At 36.8% G+C, this 24,710-nt stretch overlaps 1 protein-coding gene across 4 annotated transcripts in view; it reads right to left on the reverse strand.

Moving 5' to 3' along the window:
* ARB2A (ARB2 cotranscriptional regulator A) overlaps positions 1 to 24,710 on the reverse strand; it is a 257,235-nt gene that overhangs the window by 190,105 nt on the left and 42,420 nt on the right. For 3 of the 4 annotated variants that reach the window (XM_088054485.1, XM_014259117.2, XM_088054486.1), the window contains exons 5-6: positions 12,374 to 12,439; positions 3,097 to 3,288 (exon numbers count right to left, since the gene is read on the reverse strand). In XM_088054485.1, the coding sequence (XP_087910611.1) occupies positions 3,097 to 3,288; positions 12,374 to 12,439 (258 nt within the window). The remainder of the gene's footprint in view (positions 1 to 3,096; positions 3,289 to 12,373; positions 12,440 to 24,710) is intronic. The other variant, XM_014259115.2, reaches the window with a different exon arrangement.

The raw sequence follows: 24,710 nt of genomic DNA on the forward strand, positions 1-24,710 counted from the left end.
ATCTTTCAGCATCTCTTTTACACTACCAAGTTTGAATTTTCAAATTAACACAATAATGTTAACTCGTCACATAAACCCTTGTCAACTCTTCACAATACCTCTTGCACAAAAGATCAAGTCTATACAATAGGGCTTGATATGAAACATGGAAGAAGCATTACCTGCAGGAATTGCACAGATGAAAAGAAAAATGTCTTTCTAGCTACTTGAATTCTCACCAGGATATTTCTCTTTGAATCTTTCTTTACAGATTTTGGGGCAGCAGACCCAAAATACTAGAAATTTAAAATACAAAATTTTAATCCTCTACATTGCTCCCTTGTTCCACACATGCTTGAGAAGTCATAATTCTTTTTTCCTCAAAAGTCTTGCATCAGAGAGAAATAGTTTCTACTCTTCCCTTAACTTTCTGTTTAGAAGTATCAGTTCATCCTGCTCAATCCACTGCTCACTAAGAACCCCAGCTGTTGCATTCCAGTTTTCAGATTTTCCAAGAAATGAACTGAGAAGCAGAGAGAAAACCAGTAAAGCTATGGGTTTTGGCCTACTTAGAGGGCTGCATTTTGCTTGTGTGGGTTTTTGTTTTTAAAATGCAGGTGTTTCTGAATTAGTTCCTTCACATAGGACATTCAAGCACTACTTTTTTAATTTTCAATTTTTATTTTTTTAATTAGAACCTAGTCTTCAGCAAATATTTTAAGCTGGCTGCAATGCCTGCATGTGTTGCAAAGTCACAACAGATGACAGGCATTTTCAAATCCTACATATCATTATCCACTTCAAATTCACATAATTCTACTAGAAAAAAAATCCATGCTCTCTTGTCATCAGCACTGATGCTTTGATAAGGTCTGCTGGGTTCTTTCAAGAACGAGACCTCTCCTTAGAAGAAACACAGAAAGATCTAGGAAAATAATTCCCTACTTCAAATTATGTTGCATGAGGGACTAGCACAAATTTCATTCAGGCTATTTATCATCTAGGCTAGTTATTTTCATTTCGTAAGTGACAAAAGTGACTAAATCAACTAGAGGACTGAACACCAGAAAAACCAGAAAAGGATGCAATTTTTACTATTATTTTTATTATATGGTGGTCCTTACTGTCAGTCTACCATAATTTCCTGCATTTAGAAATGTAATTTATATGATCTGTATCTGAAGCAGTCATGATATCAGCATGTATCTATATATATTCTATTTTTAGTCATAACGAAGTGATTCTAAATACTTTCAGTGGGGTCCAACTCCTATAAAATATTGCCTTAAGTAACCAGATACAAAACCAATTCCCAGTACAGAGATTACAGGATACAAAAAAAACAGCAACACATTTAATGACATAACTGAATCTGATTTAACACAACTGAATATGATCTATTCTTCATTTTGCATCCAGGAAATCACTGTAAATAGTATGTCTCCTAAACATGTAGTACACTTAACAGAATTTTAAGATGCACAAAAAGGGACAGTGGGTTTTACAATAGCTGATAGTTCAGTACTGAACTAAAGATAAATATGAATTTAAAAACCATATTAACGAAAAGCTCAAAGATAAGAACACACAGTTTGATGTATTGATGTTTTCTAATGATTACATTTTTGTAAAAATATTTTCTCATCCAACAATTGGGACTTTTTCTTGTCTTGATTTTTTAAGAAGCATTCAAAATGCAGAGATAAATAATCTGGTTTTAAGTATAACAACCATTTGAGAAAAGAGAGGTTTGATCTCTGTTGTACTGGCACAAACCATTGAACAAAATAAATAAAAATAACAAAAAAGCAAAAAGAAATATATAACTCTCCTCTTCTAGAAATAACCCTTAAAAATTATCTGTTACAATAAAGTTAGTATCCCAGTTTGAAACACTGGATCTGTTATCTTACCTAAGACAGCAGTATCTCTAGGAAAGAAAATGCCAACATGTAAGCACTGTACAAAAATTGAAGTAGATACAGCTATTTGGGTTTCTTGAGAAATGTTTTGGAAGCAGCACTAGAAGTCCCATATGGGACCTACCATACATCTGTACTGCACTCAGTAATCCTGAGGTACTTTTTGTTCTGTCTCTGAATCTTGATTTAAGAATTATAAAAAACTGTATGTCAGAAAAAGATAAGCCTCACCTTCACAAGGTTCCTTTCTCTCATGAAGTCTAGTCTAGTGCTTTAATAGGAAAACAAACCAAAATAACTTAATGGCCTAATGTTTTTATATGTATTCTTTCTTGGCTTTATTGAAAATAAAGTGTCATTTTTTGTCCTGAATTCTTTAAAGACTGATGCAAAAATTATTCATGGACCGCAAAAATTAATCTTCTAGCAAAATACGTAACAGTAACAATGACAACACTGATATTTAGAGTAGAACATTAGCTAAACTTGGCAAATATAATAAAAACAATGAGTCTTAAATAAGCTCTTCTAACATTTACTACAGGAAGTTTCTTTTAGGTAGCAGGGTGCACATGATGAATTACACCTGCAATGTACCAATGACAAAATCATAAAACAATTTGTCCATTGTTTCTCAAACAGATACAACAAAATAGTGTCAACAAAATGTGAATGTCTTCTATTGTCAAATATTGATAAATAAATCAGAATGAACTGGTATTTAGCACAAATCTGAAAAAGATTGTGGCTCTAATAAATTCAGTACAAACCTAGTAAAAAAGATTGCTTGTTATCATGAAAGCTCATGTTACCATTAGATTACACTTGTCATTGAGCAGTAATATGTACAAATTCAATGAAATACGAAAGAAAACAATCAAAATTGTAACAAATTTCTGTGGTGTCTTCTAGCTGCAATGCATCACCAGGTAAGGGCTCCTGTCATAGCATCTGCCATATTAAGCTACATGGCAGTCCCAACACAACATGACATGCAACTGAGTTTTATTTTACTGCAAGTCAGGAATTTGGTTCCACTAGACAAAAGTTCCAAAAACCAAAAATGTATTCCGATCACTAATGAAATGATCACACAGTAACATAGAGAATACTGATTAAAAAATTAAAGCATCACAGGTTCACAGCTCTTCATATGCAGGCCCACACCACCTTGCATCCTTCAACTTCCACTTACCTCAATAGCTCTCTTTATGTACGGTATCTGTGTTCCACTGTCCAGATCTTCATTAATTATGAGTCTCCTTGCCCACTGACCAGCTCTGACAACACCATTACCATGAATTAGGACCAGCAGCTTGTCAGGATTTACTAATGCATCTTCACTCATAAAGATAAAGCTCTTTGGTTCAGTCTCAATTGCATCAACCTGCAATTAAAGACAACACACATTTTAATGCATCAATAAAATTCTTTGAAAGAAAACCTGTATTTATATAGTTATTTACCAAATTTACATAAAAACATTCACCATTTAAAAATAATTTCAATGCATGAGTGCCCAGGACTAAATAAAAATAAAGCAAAATATACAATGTACCTTTGAAACATAAAAACATACCACATTTTAGAACACCAATCCAAGGGATGTTTAAAATTAAGAAAAGAGGTGAAAGGTGTACTTAAGCTTTGAAATATCAGTTGTTGACAAAAATTTACAGGAAAGGAAGAAAGTCCATAAATGAGCAATTGGAGGGAGCAAGACGGAAAGGAGCAAGTAATTTCTCACCTCTGATATGCCTGAAGCAATAATAAATTCTTACAAAATACAAAAAAAAAAATCCTGGATAGTTCCAAATCAGCCACCTCAACATAAATACTCAATAACCTACATAAGAACCAGTACTCTAAATTTGTCTGTTACAAATTTAATAGGATAGGTCTAATAAAATATAGAAATCCAATTTGGTTCTAAATAATAGCTTCATTCAGAGTCCTCCTGTACCACGGTCAATACTTGGCTACTTTACTATAAGAACAGACCAACAATTAGCTTCGATATTCAGCAAATTGCAACCTAATAGCATATTTTGTCATTAAGAGAGTAAAGCAGCACTTTTTGTTCAATACAAACTAAAGTTTTTACACTTGATTTGGCAAGCCTGTCTCAAGACAAAAGAACTGTCCTGATGTAAATACCATGAGGGCAAAACAAATCCTCATGCCTACTTGTTCTTCTCTTTCTACCACAATACATAGAAAAGAAAGAACAAAACAGGCATATCACTCCCTCCTACTATATTCCAGCCTAACTGCCCAATAGCTAGGAACATTCTCTGCAACAGAGAAGAAAATCAGATCAGGTTATGATCCCTATGTTAAGAAGGAATTGGCTATTTGGATTATGTTAGTTTTTTCTCATATATGGATATGTTATAGATGAACAATGCAATGGTTTGGCTCTCACAATTAAGGGATGAATATTATGTGTATGTTAAGAGAGGTTTTATTGATGTGTAGATACATCACTGTGACATGTTCTCCCCATAGTCCTCTTTCCCTTCCCCGTATTGCTGTCACCCGCAGCCCTGGCAGCCGGGGCAGCCGGAGCGGGCAGGCTCGTTCCTGGGAGGCGGCAACACCTGAGCTGCAGCCGGGCTGCGAGAAAGCAGCTGCAGCCATGAACGGCGAGGAAGAGCTGACTGATGGACTTGGGTTAAGGTTACCTGATGGAATACCGGGGCTACAAAAAGGTGGAACAGCCATTTTGTGGGCGAGCACATGGTGGTTTAGCTCTGCTGCAATTTTCCTTATTCAGTCATTCTGTTGTATTTTGTAAAGGTTTAATAAACCTTTGAAATTTTAAAATTGAGCATCATTTCTCACAGGTATATATTCTCATCTGCCCTTATAATAGGAAAAATTAATTCTGCATGCATCTTCAGACTTTTTTTTTTTAATGAAGTCAGTGAGGCTACTTGAACCAAACAAATTTGTAAATGAAAGTGCCATAGCACTGAAGACCTTATTCCCTTGCTCCAAAATAAAGTAACATCTCATGTGCCTCAGAGTTTGCATAGGAAATGTACAGGAAATTTGAGGAAAAATTGAAAATACGGTAAAGAATATGTTCTGTTGAAAAGACTGGGGCTACAGTCAGATCATGCTGCTGCTTGTGAAATAGCAGTATTGACGCCTTAAAAGGTGAAACAGATTAGGTAAAAAGTCAGCTAACACTGAATCTCAGATAATACTTGGCAAGGTGTAACTGACTTCTACCCACAAATGGAATATTTGCAACACTATAATTAGGAAAAAAACACTATGAATTTTCATTTCAGACTACTGTATAACTTAGCTATAGGTTTTAGCACGTATACACTAAAATATTATGTAGTACACATAGGAAATACTAGCATTTAGTAAACATATGCACTAGAAGATACAGCTAGTTCACATATCTGCTAAGAAGTTAATTTTAAACAGCTAAAATATCCACCAATATCATTAAAAAATTACTTTTGATTCTTTTTCCAAAATTAAACACATTTAGAGACTTTTGTCAGGCTAATTTACTTTCAAATAGTACTAAATGATTAGATCCAGCTTTCACTAGAGAATGCATGTAAAGGTCACTCCTATACACAATCTTACTTTACTGACAGATCAATGTAGAATACCATTTAATGCCAGACACCATCAGGCCACATAAAATAATTTGCATTTATTAGCCACTTGCTCTTCTGGACCTACTCAAGAACACTGATTTCTAATCACTTAAATCTAAACTGAATAAATACAGGAAAATGTTTTTATAGATCAATTTAACAATTTGATACAACATCACTATTTACAGGTGAGAACAATTTTCTGGTAATCTGTAGCTAGGCATGCCAAATCTATCTAAATTACAATGATAATTTACTGTTTAAAACTACTGTTTAGGTTTTTTTCTTAGATTTTTTTCCCAATGTACAATATGTACAATGTACAATAATTCCTTAATAATTCCTTAATAATATTGAATGTTGAAAAGGGAAAAAAATCCACTACAATTTTTTTTATTATTTTTCTTACTAAGTATTTTACTTATTTCAGTTAAGAAACACAACAAAAATCATGAGTCTTGAGCCTACAAAGTAGGCAAAAACTGCAACTGGAGGAAAGAACATGGCAAGTAAGTGGAATTGAAACTGAAAAGACTCAAAAAAGATTGTGAGACTTGTGAACAGCTGGTGGAGAGAAAAATCTGCTCATTTGCTTCCCAAGATGAAAAGTCATCTTCTATATGTTTCAACATAAACCTCACTAACTCACTTTGGTTAGTCTTCATCACAGTATTGAGAGTCCTGATTTAGAGTTTTTCAATCAAAATGTAAAACTGAGAACTGCTGATCAATATTACAGGCAGCTAATCAACATTTGATTATTACCACAACTAACTTAAACCTAAAATCTGTGGAAATTTTACAAACAAGTATTAACTTCTCTTAGGTGATAAAACCAGCAAAAGGGACATGCATAGAGATAATAGACCATTGTTCCACAAAGAGAAACATTATTCTTGGATCAACTTTTACCTATTGAAGTGAAAGAGGAAAGCACTGCTAATTGAAAAGGTTCTGCAAAGTGAGATGTTTCAGTGCCTTTATCAATTAAACATGAGTCCTGGTTTCAGCCAGGATAGAGTTAATTTCTTCACAGTAGCTGATACAGTACTGTGTTTCAGCTTCAGAACAAGAATGGTATTGATAACACACTGATATTTTTGATTTTTGTTAAGTTGTGTTTATCCAAAGTCAAGGACTGCCCTTTCTTTATCTCATGCTCTGCCAGTGAGAAGATACGCAAAATAAATTTGGAGGGAGTATGGCTGGGACTAGTGCATTGAACTGGCAAAGGAATATTCCACACCCCAGAACGTCATGCCCAGGATATAAACTGGGGGGAGTTACCCAGAAGCATGGCCAATCTGGGTTCAGGAATCAGGGTATGGCATCTGGCACTGCACATCAATTTTTTGGTCGTATTATTATCATTTACCATTATCCTGTATTTTACTTTGCTTTAGGTTATTAAACTGTTTTTATCTCAGCTAACAAGCTTCATTTTGATTCTCCTTCCCATTCTGCTGGTGTTGGGGCAGGTAAAAGGAGGGTTGAGCAAGCAGCTGTAGGGTGTTTAATTTCCAGCAGGGCTTAAAACCACTACAGTATGTTACTAATTATTTAAACTTCAATCTCAGGCTTCCTCAGAAGCTGTTAAAGATGCAGTTAATTCAGACACACACTATTTATCCTCAACAGCTAAAGAAGAGCAAAGATCAATCACTGATTATGCCACTAAAACTAGAGAAATACAAATACTTCATCTGGCTAAAACAATTGCAGTCTTTCTTTTATTCCTAACATAACTCAGTGGAGCACAAAACGAAACTTTGCAAGTAGTAATGGCCTCTCCCTGAATATGGGACTCTTCATTAAAATTTTCAAGTCCAGTAGTACATGTTGAACACTATTAGAAGTGCAATGCTTTACAGTAACAACAATGCAACATGGATCTTGGCCTCCTTGTGTAGGAAAAAATGTTCAGATGCTGGCATAATACAATGATGGACAATCTCTCCTGATCTGCCAACTCGTCTTACTTTCATATCTGAAAATAAATTAATAAACTTTTGTATCTAAAACTGAAGCTGCCACCTAAGAAAACAAAACAAAGACATCAAGTTCGACTTTACACACAAGGTTGAAATTAAAGAATAGGAGAGAACATAAAATACCATCATTCTAAACCTTTGAAGCACAGCATTTCCATTCCCTATTAAAATCATGCTGAAAAAAAGCACACTCCACCTAACACAGTTCCAAAACACATTTCAAACATTCAAAAATCACAGCACTGCAAACTCCATTATCAGCTGACAGAAAAAGGAAAGCCAATACACCAACTTTCTGAACACCCGTGATGAGGTTAAAAGAAAAAGTTTATGTATTCATCTCTAAAATATTCACATAAAAGTCTGTATATATGTATATATATATATACAAACACACACACAAATATATATATATATATATGAGCCACCTTGGTCAGAACAAGGTCCAGGGTCCTATTTCTGACAACACACAAATTGCGTAGGGGAACAGTAACAAAACAGAGTGGTTATAGAGTGATTCTTTCCTGGCTTTGACAGCCAGTAACTTTGGAACCTTGCAAGCCACAGTTTATATAACTGGACAAGCATGTATAATAGTTCAAGGCACCTATCCCACCTTAATATCGTCAAATGGGTTTTTTTGAATGCATTTATACTTCTCTCCTTGATAGTATTCTGTGGCAACCAGTTCCACAATATAATTGGGACATATATGAAATAATACTGTCTCTTTCAGTAGAGATCTCCTGCCTGATAATTTAAACTTGATGCCCCTTAGGTTCACTATTATGAAAAAAGCAAAAACCCATTCCCTATTCATCTTCTCTTCACCTTTCATGATTTTATAGATTTGTCATATTCCTTCCTCAGTCATCTATTTTCCAAGCTGAAGAATCTTTGTTTAATCTTTCTTTGTCTGAAAAGCATTTCATGCCTGTGATCATCCTTGCAACCCTCCTCTGTATTTCTTTTTAATTCTTCATATCCTTTTTGATATGGTGTCCAGACTTCATGCAGTGTTTAACATGAGGGCCCACATAATGAGTGGAATGACGATGTTTTTCTGTTTTGTTCTCGATACCTCATAATTCCTAACATCCTATTTGCTTTGACAGTCTTTGACTGCCATTGAGCACTCACTGATGTTCTCAGAGAACTACTCACAATCACTTCAAGCTCTTTCCTGAGTTGTAATAGCTCATTTAGAGGCCACTGTTGTGTTTACAGAGTGAGTTATCTTCCCCATAATTTCATATTTACTAGAATTTAATCTCCTGTCATTTAATCATCCCACTATTCAGCATCAAGAAATAATTTCCCAACTCATCATCATCAGCTTTAGGTTTAACTATCTCAAATAATTTTAGAAAAAAAAACAGAAAAGTTTGTTAGCTTGTATTAATTCCTTTTTTCCTTTTGCTTACAACTATATCACTTCTTAATAGCATTTCATTAGTAACAGTTTATTTCACTTGTAAAATATGAACACCTTTCTCCCCTTTTAACCAATTAACTCTTAGGGGGACTCCCTTCTCCTGTGGTTTTTAAAAGCATTTAAGTTTGTTGACAGTTCATTGGAAATACTTATACTCTTTTACTGACAAGATTTTTCTTCTTCATATGATCTCTGACTCCTGCAATGAATTCTTTTTTTTTTTTAAAGAAACTTGTACTCATTTCCCCCAATATATTACAATTATTATTATTAGCTAATTTCAGCAGTAAGTTAAATAAAAATTGGTTGTTTTGCAACTTCATGTACTTATAGCTTCTTATAGAACCCTAGATTCAAAATAAATCATATCCTGGAATTTGTTTATTGTACAATATAATAACTAGTCCTAAAGCCTCCTCTACCGATATGGCAAATTTCAGGCAGTTGCTCAGAATTATATCCTATTTAGAAAAAAAAAAGCTAAGTGTGTGGAAATTGGACAAGTAGAATTGGAAATAATAATAGGGTTTTCTTTGTTTGGGTTTGTTTGTTTGTTTGTTTTGATTTTTATTTTTTGTTTGTGTGTTTTTTGGGTTTTTTGGTGGGTTTTTTTGTGGTGGGTTTTTTTTGGTTGGTTTTTTTGGTTGTTTTTTTTTTTTTCTTTTATTTATTTATTTTTCTTACTTGACCTCAGTGTTCACTTTAGCTGCAGTTCATCTACTGGCCTTATCAGCTCTCTTTTAATATTAGCCTTTACAAATCTAACAAGATCCTCAAATTTGTTTTTTGTGAACTTCCTGTGATTTTACATGTGACTTGGCAACATTTATACTCTCTCCTATTCTCATCCTAAAAGATGTTTTATTGTTTTTATTAGTCAGCCTCCTTTACTATTTTAAACTAGGTTTTGTGTCCTTACTTGGGAGTCTGTCAGTGGCTATTTAAACCTAGCTTTTACACAGCTTTAATTTTTCAGCTTCTAAATATATTGTTTCAATTTTTCACTTCTGTATGTGCCTTCATAACCTATTTTTGATTGTAGTGAGGGCTGGCTATGCATAACAGCCACTCCTGAAGAATGGTGTTTGTACCTCATATGAATTTTTCCACAATGCTTCCATTAAAGACACCTGAATATTTTGTACTTTCTTACTTTGCTCCAAAATGTAATTATGACACTTGACAGAAGTTGAAAGTAATACATTTGAGAATAGCTTAAATATACTACTGAACAACTGTATCCATGCCTACTACACAACTTCTAGATACAAGTAAACAGAGATTAATCCAAAAGTGAGAACTAGCCAGGGCCACTCTTCTTTCAAGCCAAGAAACTCAAACCTTAGAGCCAGGCAAATGAATCACCACAGGTGTCACATAGGTGATGGAGGTGCTATGATATTTATCCCAATTTCCTCTACCTTCATGTTTTGGAGCTAATTGATCAACCTTAGCACTGCACTACTTAGATGCATATTCTTCATATTCTATTTTAGGAATCAAAGAAAGTCCTATAACCTTAATATCTGGGCACTTTGAATTTTATAAACAAAAGCCTCATGGTTTCACAAACATGACAAAGTGTGGCATGGCTTAAGAAGTCTTTTGGTACATTACTGTTCTGGAAGTACTTCTTGGACCTAAACTTCACCAAGAAAGAAAATCATCCAAAAACCTGGAGATCATAACTAGCACTCCACCAGTGATGAACCTAATCCTATGTCTGTACACACAGAAAAATCTGAAGTGGGGAAATGCTTTCTCAGTCTCAGTTGTCAGGCATTGGTGCAAACACCAGGCTGCAAGTATTGCCCTTCGACTTCTCTGAATCTCGTAGCTAAGCTCCTTCTGCCATAACCATAAGACACTGAAAAAGCCCTGCTAGGAAACTATAAGTAGTTTGGGCAAGTTATTAAAACATTCCTTAAGCAATGCTCAGGGAATGGAATTAGGAATAGTGAAATGTTACAGAACTGTTAAGGGAAAAGACTTTTTCCTTCCATAGCCTTAACAGGTTTTCCTTGACTGAATATGAAGGTTTGTCTGAAAAAAACAGTGATTCAGAAGATTTCCAAGAACATAGGAATCCTTCATAATGATAGAAAATCTACACAGTGCTGTCACACTCCAGTCTCCCCTGCACTCTCCAGTACAGAATATAAAAATACCTGAACATCATCATCATATCACATGTATTTATAAACACTCTGATAAGTAGATGAGCACTTCATCTTTTCCAAGGTTGATAAAATACTTTCACTAAGCAATATAAGCACTTTATATTACATACTGTTGGAATGCATGAAATAGAAGCCTCTCTGAGTGCCTCAGAGAGAGAAAGGAATGCCAGGATTGAATTGGAGCCTTTAGAGACACTGAAATATATTAAGACACAGACATGAAGTAGGAGTGTAAGTTTTAGTTTTAAGTAAGTAGAAATAGATCTTAAGTGCCTTAAGAGACTGTGTTAGCTAGTAAAAAGCCCTAAAGCCTAGTTTAAAGTTCAATAGTGTTACCTTTTACAAAATTAACTTAGCTCCAGACATAATGACAACACAGAAGAACATTGCCTGTATTTCTAGATAGAACAGACAGAATTATTTGCATGAACAGATAAAAATATATATATAGATTTTTGGGTAAGAACTGACATGACTTTTGCACATTAGAATTAAACTCAGATTGGTGTAGGAAGAATGTTTTAGAATTGTGTTTTTAGCTGATGGGGTGATTTCTGAATAAAATCCCCCTGTACCAGGATGAAAAAACAACAGAAAGAGGAAGAAAGAATAAGAAGAAAAAAGGTGTGAGAGCTGCTGCTGCTGCTGCTTCTGCTCAGAACATCGGGACTCTGTGCCATTAAGCTTTTAGCATGGACTTTAATACTCTGAGCTCTTCGCCTTCAAGACTGATGTATTCATGCAATAAACAACTTTACAAGAACCAACAGCTGCTCTTGTCTCTTGGAAGACCCAAGACCCATGCAAAACTCAACAACATACATATTACAAATTACTGAAACAGCATTTAAAAAAAAATTACTTGGAGTTGTTTTCTGATACTCAATGTGAGTGTAGCCTGTGGAGACGCTTCTGTTTTCTACATTCAGCTTCAGACGTCCCAAAATATCTACAAATACTTTTCAAAAAGCTTATGGCTCTCCTATTAAAATCACCACATCTGAAAATTCTGGTATCTGGTAAAGTACGGAAGGCTCAGTTGGAGAAATCAAACACATGAGAAACGAGGTGGAACCACATCTCCAGGTGCATACATCCGTAAAATACAAAGGCATTGTCCTGAGACAATGCCCTGCACAGAGCCCTGGCACAACTTGTCTTTATCTGAATAAGGGATCACAGGCTATGCTGGGTACAGATTCAAAAAAACAATGCCTTTGGAAAAATAAATTATACTTACTGGAAGAGTTACTTTCTTCAAGTGGCATTCCTTCTCTAGTAGTTCATAAATATATTTAGTAATGATCTGGAAGAAAAGGAAAAAATACAAATACCACCAGATACTAAAACACTTATAATAATGACATATGCAGGCAGACAATTTAAAGGCTAATTGGGCAAACTTCTAAGCAATGTTTTGCCACTCTTCTGAATCCTTTACTATATAACTAATTATAGAACTTGGACCTTTAGACTAAAAATTCTCTCTGTTGCATAGAAAAGACTTCTTGCCAGTACAATGGAACAGTAACTGTACCTGTGAATCCATCATGCACTGCTGTGTGAATAATTAGGTGAATAACAACCTCAAAACTAAGATTTATAACCAATTAATATATACTCGGGGGGGGGGGGGGGGTAGAAGAAAGGCTCTCTTTGTAAAGAAACTTTTGAAGTATTTTGTCTATTAGCAGATTTCTGGAATTCTCTCCCCTTCAGGTTCACTTCATGATTTACATGGAGAGCAGATCTGTAGCCACCCTCAGCTAAGTTACCTTGCCCTTTCTACTCACTGAACGGGGAAGGTATGGGTCAAAGATTCCTAATAGAAGAAAACCCCATACAGATTTGCCACTGTGGGGGCGTTTATGTTTCTCTTCTCCATATAGGAATAAAATGGAAATTTCAATCCTGAAACCAAAGGTATCATTTCAGAAAGCATCAAAGCAAAGAAAGAAAGAAAAAAAAAAAACCAAAAACCAAACCAAGCACCAAAAAACACCTACAAACAAAAAACCCTCAAACAAAAAAAATATAAAAAACCCAAACAAAAACATAAAGCCAAAACAAACCAAAACCCACCAGAAAACAAAAACAAAACCAAAAAAAGGCAAAACTCACAAAAATCAGCTTTGTTGCAACAAAAGATGGCCTCTCAAATGTAACAAAGTTGTTTACATTCCGAAGTCTTGCCTACTATCTAGGGACTTTTTATTCTGCCCTTACATATTATAAGAAAAATGGAGATTCAGATGTAAGAACTTTCTAACTATAATTAATTTGGGAATTTAACCGAGGAACAAACAGGCACTTCATCTATTTGAGGTTGTAAAAATGGTTTGGAAGTTACTGCCTGGATTTCAATGGCTACAAGAGTTTGGGAAAAAAAAAAAAAGCAGCAAATTAAAGAGGTAAGATAAAGGACTCTTATTTTAAGAGGCTGAAATGGGGTTTGCGTTCTCTTTAAAGCTCAGGGAACAGTATTTAAATTCCAGACAGGACAAGATCTAAGTCTCAGAATACTAATCCAGGAATATCTGGGTACAAACCCAGACAGTATTCTTTAGACCAACACCTCAAGGCCACAATTACATCCATCTGAACCCATAGTATATTAAACCCCAACAGAAAAATTGCTGTAACAAAGGTCTCAAGTGATGGCATCTTAACTACACACTATGATCCAAGCAAGTAGGAACCAGGGTGTCATAAACATTGAATTTAATTTTCCAAATGCACAATTACAAAAAAGAAGTTTTAATGAAGTCCAAAAGTTTTTATTATGCAAATGTGATGAAACAATATGCAAATGTTTGGAACACATATGAACAAACTGGAGGTGCCAATGAAAGCTAATTAAAAATGTTGGTATATACCCCTCCTTTCCTTTCACTAAAACCCCAGTCTTTATTAGGATTATAAGAATTCTTTCCAATCCTGCTCAAATAAATTTATTGATAGAATTATGTTCAAAAAACTTTATGGTTTACAGAAAATCAGTCTTTCTGAACATTATTATCTACACAGAAACTGCATTTGGAGAAGGAATTCAGCTGTGAGCAATGAGTTGATTTAAGACATGTTTATCCCCAAAGCAGTATGCTAGGAACATGCATACAGTGTAATTTTACCTTCAGGGGCAAACTTTTTATGGTTCACCGAAATCAACTGCAGTGTAACACCAACAAGTAAAGCAGTTAAGTTCCTGCAGTCTCAAATGCTAATGTTGTACAGACATTAAAACGAGTATAATGATAATATGGCCTAAAACATAGAAATCTTCTTCTTAACTCTCAATTCAGGCATCTCCTCACTGTTAAAATCACTAAAAGAACACTTGGAAGAGAAAAAAACTGATACACAGAAAATATATTTTAGACACCACTTGTGAAAGTCTACCCTTCTTCCAGCTGTATGTATCTATTTCTTCTATTCTTTCTCTTTTATTTAGACTGTGTGTCTTCAGAGCAGAAATAAACCTTCATTTGTTTTTTCTACAGGCATGTCAATGGGGCTCTCATTCTAACTGACTCTTTATACACTATTCTAATAAAATAAAGACCAATACAGCTTTAAAAATGGGAGTGTTGAATCAGTAGAACACTCTGATGTGGCAAAGACTTAACCTAATGAGTGCTTTCAATAAAAGCAAACATAAAGAAGGATATAGCAGGTGGAGGCTCATATGCAAAGTTTGAGATTACCATCCTCAGACAGCTCAGCACCTGGATGGCCTGCATTGCTCAGAGACATTTCAGGAAAAAAAGCCATAAAAAACCCTCAAACCTGCCCCAGTCTGTGTGTCTGTCTGTCTGTCTATGTGTATCTGTGTACATGTATATATGCATGTAGCCACAGAAGAGGTTGAGAGTTTTTTGGAGTAGATCAACTTATTTAGGGATATCCTTGAAATGGCTGGTACATTATCAGTTTTAAATGATGGAAACCAATGCACAAGATCTCTTGAAGTGCCATCCAAGTCCAAAATTTTTCAGATTTGAAAGCATTACTAATGGCCAGGCCTCCTGCATGTACCATAGATGCATCTGGAAAACTAGGTAAAATTCTGTCCTTCCTAGGAAAACCTAGCAAAATTCTGTGTTATGTAGGAATATGGCTGCAAGTACTGAAAATGCTATACATCCAAGACTATCTTTGGATTTTTATGGTTTTAATGACTTCCTCTGATTTTATGGCTCATAAGTAATTTTTAAAAAATTAATTATTAAAATATCTTTCCTACAGGAAGCAAAATGAAAAGGAAACTGTGTGATATTGTTTATATAAAACTAGTTAAAATTATTATTTCAAATCCTTATAATTTATATAGCCACAACTTCTCTAAGTAGCAATATTATCTTGTGCATGCTTGTGTTCTATATTTAAGATCTGAAAACTATTGTAGAAACTATTGTAGAATGTCCAAAACTGTCTTATGAGTTCTTGCATGAGAAGGTGGCTCTGGTTACACTCTACGAAATCTTCTGGACGAATTACCAGTCAGTCACACAACTGCTCACCACTGCAGGTATATAGTGACAGAGGCTAATCAATTCCGTCCTCCATCAATAAATCATCTGAACTATCAAGCAACAAATTGTTCAGATCCAGATGTTCTCTATGTAACACTTGCAAGAGAGCCCTACTCATGCTAGTCATGCTAACCTGGGGTAGTTGCACTTTTTCTAAGGCTCTTGAAACTGGTTATGGTGTGCCAAATCTGTAAGCAGTATACTGCATTGTAATTCAAGGTAATAACATGACTGGAGGGCAGGCATCGTGTCCAAGACTGCAAAGGAAAAAGAACCAATAGTAAACCTGCCTACAGGGTATGAAATTAATTGCCTGCTAAACGGAGAAGAAATTGGCAATTCTGCATTTCTTGTATGAGATACTGAAAACTTCCACCTCATATTGGAATATTTCTGTACTTCATTTACATCCAAGTGCTGTCTATCAGGAAAACACATCCCAGATAAAACAAATATCTGAAGTTAGAACTATCAAGGTGTTCTTACTGACTGTTGAAGGGAAAAAAAAACCAAACAGAACACAAACACCAAAAAATCCCATGCCTCTCATGTCCTATTCTGATAGCAAGAGAGAAAGCCATGGAAAGCCCAACACTTTGACTGTCCAAGAAAAGGTTGCATTCAAACCACGTGATAGAGGATACTTTCTTCCCAGAACAAAGTGGCCTTCTCTGGAAGGAAACAACATTGCTTGTACTTTAAATTGCTCTCATTGAACAGAGGAGCCCATGTTCTGGTTTTCCTAAGCCTGAGAAACTTCTGCATAAATGAAATCACAGCTATTCTAAATTTGTTGCACTACAAAAATTCCCATAATGAAGGCAAGCTGATGAGAGCAGGGACCACATCCTGAACACATCCTGAACAGTAAAACCAAGTAGATTATCCTGGGCATATTAAAAGCACAAGTATCTAATCTCTGCTATCATTTCCTTGTTATAGTTTTCATTCACCTGTGGTGGACAAGGTTGAGAGCCTTAATACATATAGTTCAGGAGTGGAACCAAACTTCAGTGCTCACAGATGCCTTTCTAAGGAGCTTCAAAAAAGTCAGTCTTGATTTATGTTGGATATGATAGAGAATCCCTACAGAAGTACCTTTTCAAAGTACTAGTGGTCTCAAATATGTAATCTACAAAGTTCAGTAACCTCATGGATAATTGGGGGATAGACCTACGTTGTAACCAGTGATCCTTCATATTGATCCAGAAAACAGGCTATTTTAATAATAAAGAAATTAAATTTAATGACTTGGACAGACAGCAAAAAGAACAGAGAGAAGCACATTATGTTATGACAGACCTGAGGTTACCCTTGCTTTGTGAAATATTCTGCACAAATAACAAGACTATAATGCTGCATACCCTGTGCAGAGCAAAACTGAAACTCCAGGTAGAAACCTAGTTCTGGAACACACAAGTGTAGTACACATTAATAGTTAAGGTACTGGCTTCCTACAATATATGTTCTTTTAAAACTGTGGTTCATACAAAGGATTTTCTTATGATTGTTCTCAATTACCAAAAGCATTGGAAAATTCTGTTATCAGTCTAATTTGTTAAATCTTTGCAGCATTCTGTAATTCCATGATCAAAAGAAACTACATGATCAATACCTGTATAGAACTATGCTAAAATAGAAATTAAATACTAAGAAACAGTGACACCATGTTTGAAGTTACAAAGATCATGAAGGTACTGAAGTCTAAATACAATTATAAGTGAAGACAAATAGCAAAGAGACACTTCAATGCATTAAGTACTGGAGGTCTTTAAACAGTCTGGAAAAGAGCACTGAAAAAAGAACTCCCACAAAGCAAGGAGGCAATTCCAAACTAACTCAGTTTAAAATAACAACCCCTCCATTTTAAGTCTGTAATACACTGAAAAAAGCCTTGTACCAACTCTAAAGACATCAAATAGCAGCATGGCACACATGAGGAAGAGCAGAATTGCAGCTGACCCACTAGTGAACTTTTCCGTAACAGAGATTGCCAGGTATACAAGCAACAGATCACAACTCAATGACTTGATTAATAACATCTACATCCTAATCCAGCAGAGCTGCTTCAGTACATACCACACTGAAACACATGCTGGGACTCAGTGAAGTGCACTGAGCCTTGCCCATCAAGTTCCCCTCCAATGCCATGCTTTACAACCCAAGCCCTCTAAATTCTTTTCTTCTCTCCCGCACAAATGTGCTCCCACTTTCAAAACCAACCATGGCTACCCCCCAGAAGATTACATACATAAACAGAACAAGCCTACTGCAGAGGGAAAATAAGAAGACAAAGTAAATTACTCAAACTTGCAAAATGTTTCCTCAAGTGAATTCTTAGCTAAAAACACACTAAAAAATCAGCATAAGCCTGTGTGATTTGTGGCCTTTCACTTCTAACCTGGCATCTATCAGGTGTCACTGGAAATCATTACCATGCAACCAACAGTCATGGATTCATGACAGATGTGAGGAACCCTTAGGCTAGCACAAACCACAAAGTCTCTTTTGAAGACAATCAAATGCCACATGTCCCCTTCTTTCCCCATATGTGCATCCCTCATGACCAAAATACCAACAACCCTGTCAAATGGCTGGTGTTTGGTTAACACACGACAAAGAATAAAGTGCATGTGACACAACAAAGGATAAGGCGCATGAGATCAGTTGACATTACAACCACTCCCACGACAGAGGACAGGTTACAAGACTTAGGAGAAGTGATGAGGAAGCGCAAACTGTTAATCTAAGTTGTCCATTCTATTGCCTACTCGTACACACTTGTAGCAAGTCTTGGGAGAAAAAAAGAAATGGACTAAACTACAGATTAAATATATCCCTCTGGTGGACCACATCCATCTGGATGGATCTGAGATTTCCCCCATTATATTCCTCATTTACAGATATTCAAAACATGAACAGAACGCCATAATCACTATTACTACTCTTGCTACCTCTTTTCACTGCTCCAAGGATTAAATATGAATGGAGACAGAACTATTCTCTTGAAGTTAAGAATGGCTACTTCCCATCATAAGTGAGATGTGTTGGCAACGACACTTATCCAGTGGATAGGGACTTTTGCCTCCAAAGATGCCAGCTTGTGAAAAAACAGTCCTTAAAACTCTGTTCGATCACTTTTCAATAATTTTTACAGAGAGTTCTCAAAGTAAATCTGAGTGAAGAGAGTAAGAAAATCTCATAGCAATAATTTTCATTGCATGTTTTTATGAGTGGCCAGATTTTTCAGAATAATAGAGCTAGTATATTTAAAATTAAGTAGGCTTTAGCCAGTAAAACAGCTGCAATGGCATTTTCCTTTTTGATTGACTTACTGGAGTTTCCTTATATGACATTATTAGTATTATTATTATTATTATTATTATTATTATTATTATGACCATACATTAAGCCATATTATACAAAGGGTTAGTGCATTATTAGTGTCATTAGTAGTTTATTATTGCTCCAACAACATTCTGAGTTAGCTAAATTTTAACCTCAGTTTAATCTCCTGCATGAACACACATCACAGAAAAAAAAAAGGGGAAAAATAGAACTAAAATTATTAGTGATACTTTTGATTTAGAAATCACTGAAGTCTGACCATCTCTACCCACCACAGTATGTCACTCAGCCATAACTTCCTATATTTGACGTGAAGAAAAATGCAAAGGTTTGTTTTCTTTCCTTTAGAGATGCAAAACTAATGTGACCTTAGGTTTATTTATCAACTCTCATCCTGTGACAGAACTGCACTTAAAATGTGTAACAGCTGAACATTACCAGTTCTCCTGAGAAATGCACATATGGACGTACAAAAATCAGCCTAATTTATTCTTTTTGTGAAGTTTTGTCTTTGACTGAACTTCAAACAGTACACTAAGTGATTCACCATCAACTCCTCAGACCTCTGAAATTATTTTAACTCTTAATTTATACCTGACATCTCTTGAATCTAAGTTTCTCAAAAGTGGACCTTCCCTGGGCATAAAAAGGACACTACTTTCAAATAACTTATATTCAACATAAGAGATTAGACTCCTCAGCACTACTAGCTGCTAATAGCTAATTTCTAATAACTTCAAGGCAGAGAACACAGGTTGGAAGTTTTGTAACTTCTCTTAAAAACAAACAGCTATAAAACACTAGAATCAATCTCATGACAAGTAATAGATTTTGTTATTTTATAAAATTTGTCTCCTCATTGGTAATAGGCACTTCAGTGCAAGAAGAGAAAATAAGCACAAGATGAGGGGAACAATCCCTATAAAATACAGTAGTCTACCCAAAATGTTTTCCTCTTCACACTGTAAGAGCAATAATGTTCAGTGAAACAAAAGCAAAAAGAACTCCAACGGACTGCCCTACAGCAAATCTCAAGTGGTGGGACTGACTTGAGGATTGCTACTGTGGCTGTCACAGCCTTGGCTGAATGAGCTTTATTTTCACCCTGAGGTGACAAACCAGCCAATACGTACTAATGAGAGATGCAACGAACTTTTAGACATACTGCTCTTGGATAGACTTACCTAAGAACTGGGACAAACAGAAAAACCCAAAATCCCTCACCATCACGATTCTAGAACAAAAGATCCTAAAAACTGAATGGACTTTCTAAAGCCTCAGTTCATTGCAGGCTAAAAAAGGATTAAAAAATCAGAGAGAGAAATAAAATCAGTAGCATTTTAAAAATCCACAAAGACCTCACTTGGATTATAGTGTGGGAGAACAATTCATTGAGATGGAACTGACATTATCTCTATGTAGTTTCTTGTGTTTTCTACTGAAAGCAATTTAATTCAACCTTCATACATAGCTGTGATATTCTGTATTTAGACTTGACTGATCACAACTAGGATCCCAAGGTCCTTTGAGAGAATTAAATGAAAGACAAGGGATTTGTCATGAATGCAGCACATCCTGTTGATGTGATTTGACCCAATGTTTTGTTACATGGTCTTTGCTGACACCTGTTGGTTTATTTTTTGTTTTCCTTTTTTTTCCTTTTAAAGAGAAGCATCTCTAATTTTAGAAACCACTTGACAATTATCTGGCTTTATTAATGGCATAATTACAAAGTCAATCTTATCAAAATTCTCAGGTTTTCTTAAAATATACATATGTATGCATATATATATATATATATCAATACTAAGCAGATGATTCAATCAAGCACCTTGCTCTACAAGCAATTAAACATCAGCAGAAAGCAAGACCCTTGTCCCAAGCTGAGACAAGAAACACAATGATTAAAAGTTTGCAAAAGAAAGCAGGAAACTAAAGAAAGCTCAAAAGTTTAACAGTGGAAAAAATGTAACTGAAGATTATGAATACAATTTGATATTACAATCCTATCTATATAGCTACAACAATCTTACCTCTAAGTTTTATAGTAGAAATGAGTTATGAAAAGGAATCTGGAAGAAAGACCAGTTTTGATTATTCCAACTGTTATGGAAAAAAACATTGTTTAGATGGTGAGGCAGTGCTATAGTTTCTAAAGGTTAAAAATCCATACCAAAACCAACTGACATATCAGATAACATAATTAAAGCACACCAGCTTTTGTACTCACAGATAAAAAAGCCAGTGATGTGTCATGCATCATCTAATTCTGCCACCTTTCATTGCTCAGCAAAAATGACCAGAAAATATTTATTGATAGACTGATTAATTTTATGTAAATCCAGAGCAGAACTCTATATAGCATCATTTCATAGCAAGATGTCTTCATCATTTTGCCTCTGTGCTCCAGAACACTAGGGGGTCAAAATAAACAGGACTGACTTAATTTTAGCTGAAAAGGACCCGTCTTCCTCCAGGTTTAGTAATCCCAGCTCCTTCAGAAGCTCCTCATAGGACTTCTGCTCACACTAAAAACCTTTAGGCATCCACGTCCTCCCATAGACTTGTGAATATCTAAGTGGCACAGCTGGTCACTACCTACCTCCTCCTGGATTACAGGGCATTCACTCTGCTCCCTGTCCCTGTCTACCAGCTCAGCAGGCCAGTTGTCCTGAGGATACCCAGTTTTACAGATGAAGACTGAAACGAAAGCGTGAAGTACACCAGCCTTTTCCTCATCTTTGGTGACTACTTTCACCCCCTAGCATTCAATAAAGAATGGAGGTTTCTTCTTTGGTCCTTTTTTATTACTGTATTTATAAAAACATTTATTATCCTTTACAGAAGTGGCCAGATTAACTTCTAACTGAGCTTCTGCCTCTCTGATTTTCTTTCTGCATGACCTAACAACATCCTTGAACACTTCCTGAGTTGGCCATCCTTTTTCAACCCTCTTTTTTATTTCCCTGCGTTTCTGTGAAAGCTCCTTGCTCAGCCAGGCCAGTCTTCTTCCCCACTGGCATCTCTTTTGGCACATAGGGATGGCCCAAGATTTATTTCTTAAAATATGTCCACCTTCCTGGACCACTTTGATTTTATGGACTGTTTCCCAGGGAACTTTCTGCATCAGTCCCATGAATAGGACAAAGTCCATCCTCTGGAAACAACAGGATAGAAATTTTGTTGAGGGTCCTCCTTACTCCACCAAGAATCGAATACTTTTATCATTTTGTGGTTGCTGTGCCCAAGACGGGCATTCTGACCACCACGTCTTCCACCAGCTCCTCTCTGTTTGCAAACAGCAGGTCTAGCACAGCCCCACCCCTGGCAGGCTCAGTCACCAGCTGTGACAAGAAGCTCTCCTCCATACACTCCAAGAACCTCCTAGACTGCCTCTTTTCCACTGTGTTGAGCTCCCAGCAGATGTCTGGCAGGTTAAATCTCCTACAAGAGCAAGAGCTGGTGATCTTGAAACATCCTCCAGCTGCTTATACAATAATCTCCTCATCCTGGTTGGGTGGTCTATCAGAGACTCCCACCAGGATGTCAGCCTTGTTGGCCTTTCCCTGATTCTTGCCCATGGCACTTGATCTTGTTGTAATTAATCTCAAGTTCCATGGTGTCCAGAGCTTCCCTGACATATAGAGCCACCCCTCCAAGTCTTCTCCCTCTCCAGTCTCTTGTGAAGAGCTTGTAGATGTCCAGTGCAGTGCTCCAGTCCTGCGTGTCATCCCTCCACGTTTCTGTGATGGTGACAATGTCATCGCTTTCCTGCTGTGCCATGGCTTCCTGCTGCTCCTTGTCACCCACACTGTGTGCATCAGTGTACGTGCACTTCAGCTGGGCTGCTGATTTTACCCTTGACTTTGGCTTACCACCCTTGGGCTCATCTCTGGAGTGCCTAGTTTCATCCCCTTCCCCCTTCACACCTGGTTTAAAGCCTTCTCAACCGGCCCTGCCGACTCATGGGCTGGAATCCTTTTGCCCTTGTTAGACAGGTGGAGCCCATCTGACTCAAGCAGGCCCGGTGCTGTAAAAATTGCCCATGGTAGAAAAACCAAAATTCCTTTGATGGAACCAGCCCTTAAGCTACTCATTGGTAATGTGGGTTTTCCTATTCCTTTTATCATTCATCCCTGCTCCTGAAGGAACTAACAGAACCACACCTGTGCTCCTGCCCCACCAACCAACCAACCAACCAACCAACCAATCCAGAGCCCTGATGTCCTTTTTAGTGACCCTGTACCCTTTGTGTGAACATCATCACTGCCAATCTGGACAAGCAGTAGTGGGTAATAATCAGGGGGCTGATATCCCATACCTGGGCCCCAGGAGGGCAGCAGACTTCCCTGTGGGATGGGTTTTGTTGACATACAGGGCCCTCAGTTCCCCTCAGAAGGGAGTGACCTACTACAGCTACCCTTCCTTTATTCTTAATTTCCTGAGGTTGTGATCCATCTGACAGACAAGTGCACTTGGGAGACTGTCCAGACAGATTTTTTTGTTTACTGTCATCTGCCTGAGCCTCTGGACCCAGGGCCTTGTGCTTATTCTGTAAGGGCACCCAGGAAGGTGATGGGGGTCCGGAGGGAATTTTGCTACCTCTCCAAGTAGGTACCCATCTCCATTCTCCCCATCTGCTAGGTGTCCTCCTGCTGCCTGATGGTAAAAGGAACAGGGCTCCTCTGACTCCTGCTGAGCTCCTCTCAGGCTTGGAAAGGTGTAACTCCACCAGTTTATTTCTGTTTCACTCTCCCAAATGCTCCTCAGCCTTTCCACTTCTCCCTTAGGCTCTGCCACCAGACAGAGCAGAGGATCCACCTGCTCACACTGCACACAGGTGCCTTTTGCACTGTCCTCTGGTACTCCCCCAGGCTCAGACACTCCCTGCAGACAGGGGTCTGGAGAGCTGTGTCCTTCCTGGGGGGCTCTGTTTGGCTTAGCACACTTTCGCTGGCAGCAGCAGCAATGGCTTTTGACCATTTGTAAACCATTGCTTGGAAAAAGAATAAGCATCCCACAAACAGCCAAAAGACACAACTCACCACCCAAAAGCGAGGCTGCACCCTTTGTGCTACTACTGATGCCTGTAGGAACTGCCAGCAAACTGCTGTGCCACGCCCTCACTGACATGCCATGCCCATTTGTCCACTCCTGTTCACAGCACATCCTAGAGCCTCTTCTAAATCGCCTGCTAATGGCCTGGAGATCACCCTTGCTCGACTGAATGCTCCTTTTAATAGTCAAACAATTTTGTTTTTGCTGGGTAGGGAAGTGAGTATTATGGCTTCTTCTCCTATTTCTGCTGCTGGCTAATGTGCCTTATTTTCCCAACACAGTATTCTTAAAATTATGACTTGTAATGAAGGATCAGAGCATCTGCAATCCTGAATATTGCAGATCATCCCAAAAATATGTTACTATGATCTAAGTTAGGATCTTTTCTGTTACTGAATGTAGCCTGTCCAACAAAATATTAAATGGCACTAAAAATGTGCATCAACCCTCACTTTCCACTCCTGGTCTCCTTATGATTTACTTAATTTGTGTTCATATTACCTATTTTATCTCTAGGGTTACAGGCTATTTTATGTCAAAAATTACTAATAGTTCATTTAATATTGCAGCCAAATAAATTCCACTTTCTAGTCTATCTGACAATATTCTCAGTTGGTTTCCTGTGAACATGGAAAGTTA

This window comes from Pseudopodoces humilis, chromosome 4 (assembly GCF_049639895.1).
Source record: "Pseudopodoces humilis isolate 2021_Gansu_Grassland_sample_001 chromosome 4, ASM4963989v1, whole genome shotgun sequence".
Lineage (NCBI taxonomy): Eukaryota > Metazoa > Chordata > Aves > Passeriformes > Paridae > Pseudopodoces > Pseudopodoces humilis.